General features: G+C 37.4%; 1 protein-coding gene across 1 annotated transcript in view; it reads right to left on the bottom strand.

Moving 5' to 3' along the window:
• AGGF1 (angiogenic factor with G-patch and FHA domains 1) overlaps nt 1-16,420 on the bottom strand; it is a 48,721-nt gene that overhangs the window by 13,539 nt on the left and 18,762 nt on the right. The window contains exons 6-8 of the mRNA XM_081230411.1: nt 12,789-13,119; nt 11,689-11,800; nt 10,810-10,861 (exon numbers count right to left, since the gene is read on the bottom strand). Of these exons, the coding sequence (XP_081086537.1) occupies nt 10,810-10,861; nt 11,689-11,800; nt 12,789-13,119 (495 nt within the window). The remainder of the gene's footprint in view (nt 1-10,809; nt 10,862-11,688; nt 11,801-12,788; nt 13,120-16,420) is intronic.

The raw sequence follows: 16,420 nt of genomic DNA, 5'->3' as shown, positions 1-16,420 counted from the left end.
CCGTACTGCTTACAATTATTGCTTACATTTATTTTTATTTAATTAATTTATTCATTTATTTGTTTATTTATTTGGCTGTGTCAGGTCTTAGCTGCAGCACGCAGGAGCTTCCTTGAGGCACGTGGATCTTTCGTTGTGGCGTGTGGGCTTGGGCTTCTTTCTAGTTGTGGCGCGCGGGCTCCAGAGCACTGTGGGCTCCGCAGTTTGCAGCAAGTGGGCTCTCTCGTTGAGGTGCTCGGGCTTAGTTGCCCCGCAGCATGTGGGATCTTAGTTCCCCGACCAGGGATCGAACCCACATGCCCAGCATTGGAAGGTGGATTCTCTACCACTGGACCACCAGGGACGTCCCTATTGCTTACATTTAGTTTACAATTTTCTTACCACTTAGTACATAATACAGTACCTCACATATATTGGGCATGTACTCAATACATGCCTATTTAACTGGATATAGAGCTGCAGAAATATTTAACTTTAAATTTCATAAACAATACATTGCTGGTGGGAATGTAAAATGGTGCAGCTGCTTTGTGGGGGGTCTGACAGTTCCTCAAAATGTTAAACAGAGAGTTACCATACGATTCAACAATTCTACTCTGAGGCAGGCATCCAGAGAAATGAAAACATACCTCCAAACAAAAACCTGTATGTGAAATGTTCACAGCAGCATTATTCTTTTTTTTTTTTTTTTTTTTTTTTTTGCGTTACATGGGCCTCTCACTGTTGTGGCCTCTCCCGTTGCGGAGCACAGGCTCCGGACGCACAGGCTCAACAGCCATGGCTCACGAGCCCAGCTGCTCCGCGGCATGTGGGATCTTCCCAGACCGGGGCACGAACCCGTGTCCCCTGCATCGGCAGGCGGACTCTCAACCACTGCGCCACCAGGGAAGCCCAGCATTATTCTTAATAACCAAAAAGTGGAAACAATTCAAATGTCCATCAGCTGATGAACAGATAAAAAACATTGTATCTGAACAATGGAATATTATTTGGCAATAAAAAGAAATGAAGTACTGATATATGCTACAACATGGAAGAATCTTGAAGACATGCTAAATAAGTAAAAAAGCTAGTTACAGGGGTGGAGTCAAGATAGCGTACTAGGAGGACAGGGAATTCGCGTCTCCACACAACTAGGGCACCTAGCAGGCACCGGTGGGGGACAACGGACACCTAAGGGGACCGGAGGAACCCCCAGCAACTGGGTAGGATGTGGGGTGTGGGGGGCGTGAAGGGGGAGAAGTGGAGGTGGGACGGGACTGGCGCCCCAAGGGGCGGCTAGGGGAGGGGAAGCGATCCCACGCCCAAAGGGGGAAATTGGAGAACCACTGGGAGAGCAGAGGATCAAAAGGGAGCGTGGCCAGGTTTCCCCTGCCCACTTGGGCCCCCAGGAACCTGTTCAGATCCCAGGCCTGATCCTCTGCCCACCGAGGCCCCCTCCAGCCACACGGGTCCTGAGGAAGTGGAAGAGAGGGAAGGGGGAGCAAAAGTAAAGGCAGGACCTAAGGGGCAGCACCCCTGAGGGGTGGCTAGGGAGGGGAGGAGTTCCTACACCCAGTGGGACCCACCCACGGTTAGGGGTCCAGCGGCAGGGGAGACCCTGGGGGAGACATTGGGGGAGGGGCACAAAAGAATGGAAGGGAACGGGGCCAGTCCTTTCCCTGTCCACTTAGGCACCGGGTAGCCTGTTGGGCTGCCAGGCCTAATCCTCTGCCCTCAGAGCCTCCCTCCTGCCTTGCAGAACCCAAGCCCCGTCCCCACCCCCCCCACCCAGGGCCCCAGCTCTGCACTCAGAGACACCCTCCAACACTTGGCCTAAACCCCACCCACACACTCTCACTCAGGGCCCTACCTCCAAACTCCAGAACTCCACACTCCAGAGGCCCTTCCTTCGACATACTGCCTCTCCCCTTCCATGCAGGTCCTAAGCAGAGGCCTCGCCCAATGCCTGAACATGGCCACCTAGGCCCCGCCCCATGCTCAAATGTCACCCCCCACCTGCGTAGGTCCCGCCCCACCCTAAATCCCGCCCCTAGCTGTTGCACCCCAGCCTAAACTCTGTCCCCATAGCCAAGGTGCATTTTTTTCTTTTTTCCCCTTTTAGACTGGGGTTCTGTTTTACCTTGTTGATTCATTGTTGTTCTTTTATATTTTTATTTTTTCTGATAAACATTTTATTTTTCTAATTTTATTCTATTCTTTATACTTTGTTATTGTTCTCTCCTTTTGGCTTGTTCCCTGCCCTCCCCCCTTTTTTTTCTTTTTTCTGTTGTGGTGTTATTTTACCTTGTTGTAGTTGTTTCAATTATAGTTTTATTTTTCCTAATATAATTTTTATCTTTCTAATTCAATTTTGTTTTTTATTCTTTGATACTGTACTGCTCCTTTTCTTCTTTCTTTCTTTTTTTTAACATGCCACAAAGCTTGCAGGATCTTGGTTCCCAGGCTGGAGATCAGGTCCGAGCTCCTGTGGTGGGAGCTCCGAGTCCAAACCGCTGGACTAACAAAGAACCTCAGACCCCAGGGAATATCAATCAGAGTGAGGCCTCCCAGAGGTCCTCTTCTCAGCACCAAGACCCAGCTTTATCCAACTGCCTACAAACTCCATTGTTGGACATCTCAGGCCAAACAACCAGTAAGACAGGAATACAGCACCACCCATCAAAAAAAAAAAAAAAAAAGAAAGAAAGAAAGAAACGACAAAAAAATATGTTACAGATGAAGAAGCAGGTAAAAACCTACAAGACCAAATAAATGAAGATGAAGTAGGCAACCTACCTGAAAAAGAATTCAGAGTAATGACAGTAAAGATGATCCAAAATCTCGAAAACAGAATGGAGAAAATACAAGAAACATTTAACACGGATCTATAAAAACTAAAGAGCAAACAAACAATGATGAACAACACAATTACTGAAACTAAAAATACTCTAGAAGGAATCAATAACAAAATAACAGATAAGTGAGCTGGAAGATACAATGGTGGAAAAAACTACCAGGGAGCAGAAAAAAGAAAGAAGAATGAAAAGAATTGAGGACAGTCTCAGAGACATCTGGGACAACATTAAACGCACCAACATCCAAATTACAGGGGTCCCAGAAGAAGAAGAGAAAAAGAAAGGGTCTGAGAAAATACTGGAAGAGATTATAGTTAAAAACTTCCCTAAGATGGGAAAGGAAATAGTCAATCAAGTCCAGAAAGCACAGAGAGTACCATACAGGATAAACCCAAAGAGAAACACATAGAGACACATATTAATCAAACTATGAAAAAATAAATACAAAGAAAAAATATTAAAAGCAGCAAGGGAAGAGCAACAAATAACATACAAGAGAATCACCATAAGGTTAACAGGTTATCTTTCAGCAGAAACTCTGCAAGCCAGAAGGGAGTGGCAGGACATATTTAAAGTGCTGAAAAGGAAAAATCTACAAACAAGATTACTCTACACAGCAAGGACCTCATTCAGATTTGATGGACAAATTAAAATGTTTACAGACAAGCAAAGTTAACAGCATTCAGCCCCACCAAACCAGCTTTACAACAAATGCTAAAGGAACTTCTCTAGGAAGGAAACACAAGAGAAGGAAAAGACCTATGAAAACAAACTCAAAACAATTAAGAAAATGGTAATAGGAACATACATATCGATAATTACCTTAAATGTAAATGGATTAAATGCTCCAACCAAAAGACACAGACTGGCTGAATGGATACAAAAACAAGACCCATACATATGCAGTCTACAAGAGACCGACTTCAGACCTAGGGACACATACAGACTGAAAGCGATGGGATGGAAGAAGATATTCCATGCAAATGGAAATCAAAAGAAAGGTGGAGCAGCAATTCTCATATCAGACAAAACAGACTCTAAAATAAAGACTATTACAAGAGACAAAGAAGGACACTACATAATGATCAAAATATCAATCCAAGAAGAAGATATAACAACTGTAAATATTTATGCCCCAACACAGGAGCACCTCAATACATAAAGCAAATGCTAACAGCCATAAAAGGGGAAATCGAGAGTAACACAAAAATAGGGGATTTTAACACCCCACCTTCACCAATGGACAGATCATCCAAAATGAAAATAAATAAGGAAACACAAGCTTTGAATGACACATTAGACAAGATGGATTTAATTGATATTTATTGGACATTCCATCCAAAAACAACAGAATACACTTTCTTCTCAAGGGCTCATGAAACAGTCTCCAGGATAGACCATATCTTGGGTCACAAATGAAGCCTTGGTAAATTTAAGAAAATTGAAATCGTATCAAGTATCTGTTCTGACCACAACACTATGAGACTAGATATCAATAACAGGAAAAATACTGTAAAAAATACAAATATATGGAGGCTAAACAATATGCTACTAAATAACCAAGAGATCACTGAAGAGATCAAAGAGGAAATAGAAAATACCTAGGAACAAATGACAATGAAAACATGACAACCCAAAACCTATGGGATGCAGCAAAAGCAGTTCTAAGAGGGAAGTTTATAGCAATACAATCTTATCTCAAGAAACAAGAAACATCTCAAATAAACAACCTAACCTTACACCTAAAGCAATTAGAGAAAGAAGAACAAAATAACCCCAAAGTTAGCAGAAGGAAAGAAATCATAAAGATCAGATCAGAAATAAATGAAAAAGAAATGAAGGAAATGATAGCGGAGATCAATAAAACTAAAAGTTGGTTCTTTGAGAAGATAAGCAAAATTGATAAGCCATTAGCCACACTCATCAAGAAAAAAAGGGAGAAGACTCAAATCAATAGAATTAGAAATGAAAAAGAGAAGTAACAACTGACACTGCAGAAATACAAAGGATCATGAGAGATTACTACAAACAACTATATGCCAATAAAATGGACAACCTGGAAGAAATGGACAAATTCTTAGAAAAGCACAATCTTCTGAGACTGAACCAGGAAGAAATAGAAAATATAAACAGACCAATTACAAGCACTGATATTGAAACTGTGATTAACAAACAAAAGTCCAGGACTACATGGCTTCTCAGGCGAATTCTATCAAACATTTAGAGAAGAGCTAACACCTATCCTTCTCAAACTCTTCCAAAATATAGCAGAGGGAGGGACACTCCCAAACTCATTCGACAAGGCCACCATCACCCTGATACCAAAACCAAACAAAGATGTCACAAAAAAAGAAAACTACAGGCCAATATCACTGATGAACATAGGTGCAAAAATTCCTCAACAAAATACTAGCAAACAGAATCCAACAGCACATTAAAAGGATCATACACCATGATCAAGTGGGGTTTATCCCAGGAATGCAAGGATTCTTCAGTATATTCAAATCAATCAGTGTGATACACCGTATTAACAAACGGAATGATAAAAACCATACGATAATCTCAACAGATGAAGAAAAAGCTTTCAACAAAATTCAACGCCCATTTATGATATGCCAGAAAGTAGGCATAGAGGGAACCTATGTCAACATAATAAAGGCCATATATGACAAACCCACAGCCAACATCGTTCTCAATGGTGAAAAACTGAAACCATTTCCACTAAGATCAGGAATATGACAAAGAAATAAAAGGAATCCAAATCAAAGAAGAAGTAATAAAACTGTCACTGTTTGCAGATGACATGATACTATACACAGGGAATCCAAAGATGCTACCAGAAAACTACTAGAGCTAATCAATGAACTTGGTAAAGTAGCAGGGTACAAAATTAATGCACAGAAATCTCTTGCATTCTTATACACTAATGATGAAAAACCTGAAACAGAAAGTAAGGAAACACTCCCATTTACCTCTGCAACAAAAAGAATAAAATACCTAGGAATAAACCTACCTAAGGAGACAAAAGACCTGTATGCAAAAAACTATAAGACACTGATGAAAGAAACTGAAGAAGATACAACCAGATGGAGAGATATACCATGTTCTTGGATTGGAGAATCAACACTATACTACCGAAAGCAATGTACAGATTCAATGCAATCCCTATCAAACTACCAATGGCATTTTTTACAGAACTAGAACAAAAAATTGCACAATTTGTATGGAAACACAAAAGACTCTGAAAAGACAAAGCAATTGTGAGAAAGAAAAATGGAGCTGGAGGAATGAGGCTCCCTGACTTCAGACTATAGCACAAAGCTACAGTAATCAAGGAAGTATGGTACTGGCACAAAAACAGAAATATAGATCAATGGAACAGGATAGAAAGCCCAGAGATAAACCCACGCACATATGGTCACCTTATCTTTGATAAAGGAGGCAAGAATATACAATAGAGAAAAGACAGCCTCTTTAATAAGTGGTGCTGGGAAAACTGGACAGCTACATGTAAAAGTATGAAATTAAAACACTTCCTAACACCATACACAAAAATAAACTCAAAATGGATTAATGACCTAAATGTAAGGCCAGGCACTATAAAACTCTTAGAAGAAAACAAGAGCAGGACACTCTATGACATAAGTCATAGCAACATCCTTTTTGAACCACCTCCTAGAGAAATGGAAATAAAAACAAAAATAAACAAAGGGGACCTAAAGAAACTTAAAAGCTTTTGCACAGCAATGGAAACCATAAACAAGACCAAAAGACAATCCTCAGAATGGGAGAAAATATTTGCAAATGAAGCAACTGACAAAGGATTAATCTCCAAAATTTACAAGCAGCTCATGCAGCTCAATATCAAAAAAACAAACAACCCAATCCAAAAATGGGCAGAAGACCTAAATAGACATTTCTCCAAAGAAGATATACAGATTGCCAACAAACACATGAAAGGATGCTCAACATCACTAATCATTAGAGAAATGCAAATCAAAACTGCAATGAGGTATCACCTCACACCGGTCAGAATGGCCATCATCAAAAATCTACAAACATTAAATGCTGGAAAGGGTGTGGAGAAAAGGGAACCCTCTTACACTGTTGGGGGCAATGTAAACTGATATAGCCACTATGGAGAACAGTATGGAGGTTCCTTAAAAAACTAAAAACAGAACTATCATATGACCCAGTAATCCCAATACTGGGCATATACCCTGAGAAAACGATAATTCAAAAAGAGTCATGTACCACAATGTTCACTGCAGCACTATTTACAATAGCCAGGACATGCAAGCAACCTAAGTGTCCATCAACAGATGAATGCATAAAGAAGACATGGCATATATATATATACAATGGAATATTAGCCATAAAAAGAAAAGAAATTGAGTTATCTGTAGTGAGGTGGATGGACCTAGAGTCTGTCATACAGAGTGAAGTAAGTCAGAAAGAGAAAAACAAATACCGTATGCTAACACATATACATGGAATCTTAAAAAAAAAAAAAAGAAAGACCTGAACCTAAGGTCAGGATGGGAATAAAGACACAGACGTAGAGAATGGCATTGAGGACACGGGGAAAGGTAAGCTGGGACGAAGTGAGAGAGTAGCATTGATATATATACGCTAGGAAACGTAAAATTGATAGCTAGTGGGAAGCAGCTGCATAGCACAGGGAGATCAGCTCGGTGCTTTGTCACCACCTAGAGGGGTGGGATAGGGAGGGTGGTAGGGAGGCGCAAGAGGGAGGGGATATGGGGATATACGTATGCATATAGCTGATTCACTCTGTTATACAGCAGAAACTAACACAACACTGCAAAGCAGCTATACTCCAATAAAGATGTTAAAAAAAAAGTTACAAAAGACTACATATTATATGATTCCATTTATATGAAATGTGCAGAACAGGCAAATCCACAGAGACAGAAAGTAGACTGGTGGTTGCCTAGGAGTGTGGAGGTCAGGTGGAAATGGGGAGTGATCACTATTGAGTATGATGTTTCTGTTCATGGTGATAAAAATGTTCTAAAATTGACTGTGGTGATAGTTACACAACTGTGAATACACTAAAATCCTCTGAATTACACACTTTCAATGGGTAAATAGTATACAGTATGTAGACTATACCTCAATAAAGTTCTTAAAAATTTTCATAAGTATAAACATTATAAAATGGTTCAAACATACAAAAGAATATATTGAAAAATGTCTACCCATGATCCAGCTTTAATAAATTTTGCTATATTTGCCTCAGATACTTAAAAGAAAATAAATTATTATCCATCGATGTGTACTTCACTCTATCCTCCACCCTTCTTTCAGAGGTTTGATGTTTATTTAATCATGATGTATCTCTTTATACTTTTACCATATATGTATATATCCATAAAAATTATGTTTATTTTGTCTTGTTTGGAACTTGATATAAAAAGGAATCACACTATGAATTTTTTATTGAGACAGTTTATAGACCGGAAATTCATAGTTCTTAAGTGTACAGTTTGATGAGTTCTGACAAATTTATGCTAAGAGTATATATTTCTTTTATCTTGCTTCTTTGGCTTAATGTTATGTTGTGAAGTATATCTAGCTGTTGTGCATAGTTGTGCTACTTTGCTGAATGGTAATCCACTGTATGGCTGTACCACTACGTGTTCTACATATTTCTACACATTCTTCTGATGCCGACATCCAGGTTTTTTCCAAGGTTTTACTATTTTTCAAAATGCTTCTATGAACATTCTTGTACATGCACCCTTCTTGTGGACAATACAAGGGTTTCTCTGGGGTATACACTTAGGAATGAAACTGCTAAGCCACAGTATATGTAAACCTTAAACTTTGATACTGCCATTATCACTTTCCAAAGTGGTTGGACCAATTTATATCCCACACCAATCTATAAGAATTCTTGTTGCTCCATGTACTCTTAAACAACACTTTGTATTGCCAGAATTTTTAGCTTTTGCAAGCATAACAGGTATAAAATTAATCTCATCACTGTGATTTTAATTTGCACTTTCCTTATTACTGCTGAGACTGAAACCTTTTCTTATATTTATTAGCCATTTGGGTTTCCTCTTCTGTAAATTTTCTCTTCATGTCCTTCGTAAATTTCTTTCAGTTGGGTTGTTTAGAATCATAATAACTATATCGAAGAGTTTAAATGGTTTCAAGTCTTTTGACCTGAAACCTTATTCCAAAGAGCTTTCTAAATTATGCTCTCAACAGGAATGATATTTAATAAATAGGATGAATGAAAACTGACATCTTGGTCTCATTTGTATTTCTTAAATTACTACAAATATTGAATGGTTTTCACATATTAACCATATTTCCTCTACTGTGAATTACTTATTTATGTCCTTCTCTCATTTACCCACAGCGGGGTTTGAAAAAATGAATTTGTATGAGCTTTTAAAATATAAAGGATATATATTTTATCAGATCTGATTGTCCTAGTCTGCCTTTTAAATTTATTTAACAAATAAAGAACTTCAAACTTAAATTATTCAGTATTACCTTGTCCTCTGTGATTTTTTTCCTTTTTTTAATTTTTAATTTATTTTTTATTTATTTTTTTATTTTTTGCGGTACGCAGGCCTCTCACTGTTGTGGCCTCTCCCGTTGCAGAACACAGGCTCCGGACGCGCAGGCTCAGCGGCCATGGCTCACGGGCCCAGCCACTCCACAGCATGTGGGATCTTCCCAGACGGGGGCACGAACCCATGTCCCCTGCATCGGCAGGCAGACTCTCAACCACTGTGCCACCAGGGAAGCCGTTTTCCTTTTTTTTTTTTTTTTAAACTTAGAAGGTCCTTTCCTATCCATTCGCTAAATATTCATTTCTGTTTTCCCCCTAATATTAATATGAAGTATGTGGGGTATTTTTTAATTTAATTTTTTCATATACCTGGATATGTGTGATATATATTGTCAAACTGATTTCACACAGCTAACAAATTATCTATCCCACCAGTGGACATGTTTGTTTAAAAGAAAAAAAAAGCAGAAATGCCACCAGAGAACTACCTACATTTTAGACTGAAGTAGGAGAAGGACGTCTTTGCTATTTAAGTTACAGATTGGGTTTTCTTTGAAGGCAGAAGAATCAAAGGTCATAAGAAGGTGAAAAAGAAAGATAACTTGGTCAGAGTTAGGATTACAAGATTTCCTTCCCTCTGAATGAGTACAAAGTAAAAACAACTAGACTTTCAAACTAATAATGGGAAAACAAATTTCATTCCAAAAAGACAAAAATCACAAAAAATACATATTTTAGAGTTATATTATAGTCCATTAAATAGAAATAAAATGCGGATGATGAAAGGCCAAAAAAAAGAAGAAAAAAAGGTAACAGTCAGAAAAGGGAGGAGGAAAAGTACAGAAAATATAGTAAAGAAAAAAGATAAATGAGAGTTTTGGTAGCTAAACCTTTTAACTTAAGCTGCAACTGTTCTTATTGTTTGTTTTGAAAAACCCAACTGCTCTTTTTCCTGAAACCATTAGAGACTCAACTAGGAAAAGATATAAATGGAAAGCCTTGGATGGTAGAGGATAGATTGTTCTTGAGTTGGAAAATACCCTGGACTCAAAGTAACCATGCACTAAAGTAGCCTGAATCCAGGTCTGATTTATTTTTGAACTGCTATAATATCTAGCATATTTATTTCACTCAATAAATATTTGTTAAATGGGTATTACTTTAATACTTAAATTAATCCACATTTTCTACTGCACCAGACTGTTAAAAATTAAACATAATTTTAGCTCATCCAAATTGTGAAAGAGAATTTTTATTTTCTCAAGCAGTGGAATAAACAAATCTGCACTGCTTTCATTACCATTACTATATTGACTATTAACCTTTCTTTTTAATGGGAAAAATCCTAAGCTTTCTGCCATAATGATGATTTACAAAATCACATCTAGGGGGCTGTAACCGAAAAATCAAAGAGCTTACCTTACTGACACCAACTTCAGGGATTCGAAGAGTATGCTCCATATCTTTTTCTCTGCAGAGTTAAGTAAAATGCCTTTAATTATTTTTGAAGCATACATAAATGTAGCACTTAAAGAACTTTTTTAAAGATAAGTTTTTTTGTTTTAAAAGATAATGTTAAAATGCAAGTCTCTCTATCACACTAAATCTGGTTTCCATAATGCTACTCTAATTTCCTTTTTGAAAGAAGGTTCCAGAATTACTTTTACTCTTTGGTACATCTGTCACAGGCTAGTAAACATCCAGTGAGACAAAATATCCTTTGTACTAACGTCAATCACTTTTTCCAGACCTGTTGACTGTTTCTACTTCTATTACTACATGTAAAAAAAGTATACAATTTCTAAGAATTTAAAATTAAGATATCGTATGGAACCTGAATTAAAGATACATTACCTTTCCAGTTGGGAAGAAAGGAAATTATCCTACTCATGATTAAAACCTACCTCTCTACCAAGCTGGCTGAATTACAAAGGGGTAAAGGAAAAGAATCAGAGGAGGTCAATAGTGGGTTTAACTAATTTAAACCTAAAAAAACCAATACAAAAGGTAAGAAAATGACAAAACCTCTGTGGAAGGTATCATATCACCAAGATTTTATCTCTTTACATAGGCAGTCCCCTTTAGGGATAATGAGGTTATATCTCCAATTGTCTTTCAAAAGCAGGCGACAAAAGGTAGGTGTCAGAATATTTTTTGAGTGGAAAAGGGAGGGACATGGATGTCACTTTTTGCCTATTCAACAAGTACCATGCATATTTAATGATTAACTGCTCAGGAAAAGTACAGTCCACTGGAATAAGACAAATACACAAATATAATAACATTAAACATGTTTACCTTCCAATTGTAGCAGGATTTACAGCTGTAATGATAAAAAGTGATCCTGTCTGCAACACAGGTGATCTAATTACAATTACTCTAATACATGGGGGCCAAATTTTTTCTTCATCTGCCAAAGAAAGAAATGTGTAAATATTAATTCAAATGCTATGGGAAAAAATTAGAAATGTATAGGCATGAGTAGGAGGCATACATAAAGTAAAAATATATTGATAAAAATCTTCATTCTGTTTAAAACAACATTCTTAAATTCTGCTATATCACATACACAGTAAGGTTTAACAATGTTACCAATTTAAAATGATCAACCTATGGGACTTCCCTGGCGGTCCAGTGGTTAAGACTCCACACTTCCACTGCAGGGGGCACAGGCTTGATCCTCAGTCAGGGAACTAAGATCCCACATGCCGTGCAATGCAGCCAAAAATAAATAAATTTATAAAAAGATCAACCTAAAGATATTCAGCACCTACCACAATTATAAAATAATCAACTCTCTTTTTTAAGGTCTTGGAATTTGAAAGTATCCCAAAAAAGCATTTTTACATTAAGTTAGAAAAAAACTGAGTCTGCCCTTTTTAAGAAAAAATGAGAGGAAATTCCATTAAGAACAAAATAAGGTCATATACACTGATATGAAATCCTGAGCTTTAAAAGTATATCTTTATATCCTCAAGTAAAATAAATATTAGATTTACCATAATACCTATGTAAGCTGAATTCATGGACTACTCTTTTTAAAGGGAACTGCTTTCCCTCCCTCAATTACAAAAGTGGACAACTATCTAATCCACTAAAATAGACTTTGTACCTACTTTAGGATTAGAAAGTAGGTAACTTGGTTTTGTGTTCTACTATGCCATTCAATGCAATGAAACTTCAGGATCCAAGTACTAGTAGTCATTTATTCACATCCTACTGTTGAAAAATAACCAAGCAGTTATAATTTTTAATAATGTCATTAATCTCTTTAAAACCATCAGCTCACTTTTTGGCAGATATATTATATGGGTTAATAACACTTTTAACTGTTTTGCACTTTTACAATGACCATATTTGGTTATTTATGTAAAATTAAATAATGGCCATTTACTCACCTTCATCTTCAGAATCTTCTGCAGTTACATTGTCTTCACTGGTAATATCTTCATCATAACTGTCCTCGGTCTGAGAGTCTGTAATTTCACCTTCTTCAGGCTCACTATCAGTCTCTATGATTTTCTCATCTTTAAATGAAGCCGAATTATAAATGTTTTCATTAAGAGGAGATTCTACAGTCTTTGCGCTAACTGGAACAGTATATTTGGGGGGACTCTTTTTGTAATGAACGTCTACTTTGGCCTTCTTTTTCACACTTGCAAAATCTTCTCCCTCACTGCAGCTTATATGTTCAATACTTGATGTTTTTTGATCTTCTGAATTCAAATTCTGGAAAGAGGTGGGTACAGGAGAGAAGACTCTTAAACATGACCATCTTATATTTAATGCTAAATGTTTCAATGAATTAGTGAAGATATATGTACAGCGAAATAGCTATTATCTCTACTGCCTCTTCCTCTCATGTTCCCTTTCTTGGTTAATGATATTACCATCCACTTATCCAAATCATAAGTCTTTGACATCTCCTTAACCACCACTTGAAATCAATTACCAAGTGCTATAGACTATTAGAAATTTATCCCAATTTTCTCTCCTTATCTATTTTCAGTGTCTTAACTGTCCCAGTCCAGGCCCTCATCACATGTTGCTTGGACATGTGACAGCCTAGAACAATGCTGTCAAAAATAAAATGCAAGTTATATTTATACTTTAAAATTATCTAATAGGGCCATTAAAAATGTAAAAAGAAACCAGTGAAATTCATTTTATCTAACCCAGTACTTTCAAAATATTATTAATTATATATAAAATTAACACTTAATCAATATAAAAATTACCAAAATATTTTACATGGATTTTCTGTACTAAATCTTCAAAATTGAGTGTAGTTTACACTTAGAAAGCATCTTAATTAGGATTAGCTACATTTCAAGTATTCAATAGCCAGACGGAGCTGGCTGAACAGTGTAGGCCTAGAGAATACAACTAAACCTGAATTTTCTTTCTGAACGTTGAGCCAATTATCAAGTCAACATACATAAAGAATTAGCTTTAATTACAGCAGGGATTTAAAGGTCCAAATGTACCTAATGTAGCAGAACCAAAGTTTTGCTAAAATTTAATATATTAGAGAGTTGGTTTGATAATACAAAAAAAGTACAGATGAATCAGTTACATCTCTTTTGTTCCAAAATTCCAACTTACCTGGCATAAGCCTTTTATTATTTATTATACATGCATACTGGGCATACCCTAGGACAAATGAACAAATCTATTATTTTAACTTTAGAAGAAACAGAGAGTTATTTTCCTTTGGTTTGTAACACAGTCTGAATTTTCTTTCTATCTCAGAGCAACATGATGAAGTGAATTCATATGTTCCGCTGTTACTTTATAAAATATGAGAGCGTCTTAAACACACTTTTGTTTGTTTGTTTTTTAAATTAATTGATTTATTCATTTTTGGCTGCGTTGGTCTTTGTTGCTGCACGCGGGCTTTCTCTAGTTGCAGTGGGTGGGGGCTACGCTTCGTTGTGGTGCGTGGGCTTCTCACTGCAGTGGCTTCTCTTGTTGTGGAGCATGGGCTCTAGGCGCACGGGCTTCAGTAGCTGTGGCACGTGGGCTCAGTATTTGTGGCTCACAGGCTCTAGATCCCAGGCTCAGTAGCTGTCATGCACAGGCTTAGCTGCTCCATCGCATTTGGGATCTTCCCGGACCAGGGATCAAATCTGTGTCCCCTGCATTGGCAGGCAGATTCTTAACCACTGCGCCACCAGGGAAGTCCCTAAACACGCATTTTTAATAGCAGCATAAATTCAGTTTGAAGACTGGCTAAACACTCACAGTGTGATAGATAAACTATACATATTTCCAGCAACATAAACTCACCAAGAACAAGAACAAGGGCAAAGAGCTGAAAAACTATGAGGAACTTTAAAGGCCACTGTGAATTATGGCCAAAAAATTTCCCTATCTATATATGCTTTAAAAAAAAAAAGTTTCCAATCTTACATATTTTATTATTACTACTGCTTATAGGACAATACATGCAGAGGAAAAATGAGTGAAATTGCAAGAGGTACTGCTTTTTAAAAACTATTTGTCAGTCTAGAATGTTAGATAAATATTCATTAAGATATAAGAAAGGCCCGGGGCCTACATGTGGGCATTAAGCATATATGCATATTTCAAGTTATTACTCCAATCTCTTAACCCTACTTCCTTCCTTCTGTATACTCTACACTTCCAAAAAGTGAGGCTCAAGAACATCTTAAAACTCAAGAAAAAGATGAGGATGTCTTAACTGCTTTCCTCCCATGCTTCACAATTACCTTTTAGAATCCTTGGGGAATTCTCAGAATTTCATCAGGATTTTTCTTAAGTCACTGTCCTGAAGTTAACATATTTTTGAAGGCTGGTAAAGATGAACAGTTATGGGAGCTAAGCTGGACCAAAATCTCACAGAATGCTCTCAAATTTCATTCTCTAGTTTGTCAGGAAAGGTCATTTGAGAACCCCTACATGTTCTTTGCTTTGCTAGGGAGAAGTAGTTTCATAATGCATCCTTTCAAACAGTTCAACCACTGGTAATAGGTAGACATCATTAAAAAAGAGATCTTAAAAAAAAAAGAAAAATCATTTTTGGTATTTTAGTTACATAATCTTCAATTCCTAGGTATTGCCAGTGAAAATAAAAGAGAAATAAAGACAAATCAAATAGAGAATTGAGATAAAATTTCAAGAGTAGGGGAGGTGGCCAAGGTGGTGAAGTAGGAAGACACTGAACTCACCTCCTCCCATAGACACACCAAAATTACAACTAGTTACAGAACAACTATCTATGAGAATAACGTGAACACTAGCAGAAAAGATTTTCCACAACTAAAGACATAAAGAAGTAAGCACATGATACATATATACAATGGAATATTACTCAGCCATAAAAAGGGAGAAAATTGGGTCATTTGTAGAGATGTGGATGGCCCTAGAGACTGTCATACAGAGTGAAGTAAGTCAGAAAGAGAAAAACAAGTATCGTTTATTATCGCATATATGTGGAATCTGAAAAAACTGGTATAGGCGATCTTTATTTACAAGCAGAAATAGAGACACAGATGGAGAAAACAAACGTATGGATACCAAAGCAGAAAGCGGGGGCGCGTGGGATGAACTGGGAGATTGGGATTGACATACATACACTACTTAAACTATGCATAAAATAGATAACTAATGAGAACCTATTGTATAGCACGGGGAACTCTACTCAATGCTCTGTGGTGACCTAAATGGGAAGAAAATCCAAAAAAGAGGGGATATATGTATACGTACTGCTGATTCACTTCGCTGTACAGTGGAAACTAACACAACATTGTAAAGGAAGTATACACCAATAAAAAATTTTTTAAGAAATTAAAAGAAACAAACAAAAGGAACCACACGAGATGGGTAGGACAGGCGGAACCCACACCCCCATGCTGGCAACCCACAAATGGAAGGAATATCACAAGCACAGAAGTCCTCTACAAGGAGCGAGGAGTCTGAGCCCCAAATGGGGTCCCCAGCCCAGGGGTCCTGCACTGGAAAGATGAGCCCCCAGAACGTCTGGCTTTGAAAAACCAGCAGAGTTTAT

This window comes from Mesoplodon bidens (genome assembly GCF_964165515.1).
Source record: "Mesoplodon bidens genome assembly, chromosome: 4".
NCBI lineage: Eukaryota > Metazoa > Chordata > Mammalia > Artiodactyla > Ziphiidae > Mesoplodon > Mesoplodon bidens.
Note: the sequence above shows the minus strand (reverse complement) of the source record. Positions and strands in the feature narration are given on the sequence as shown.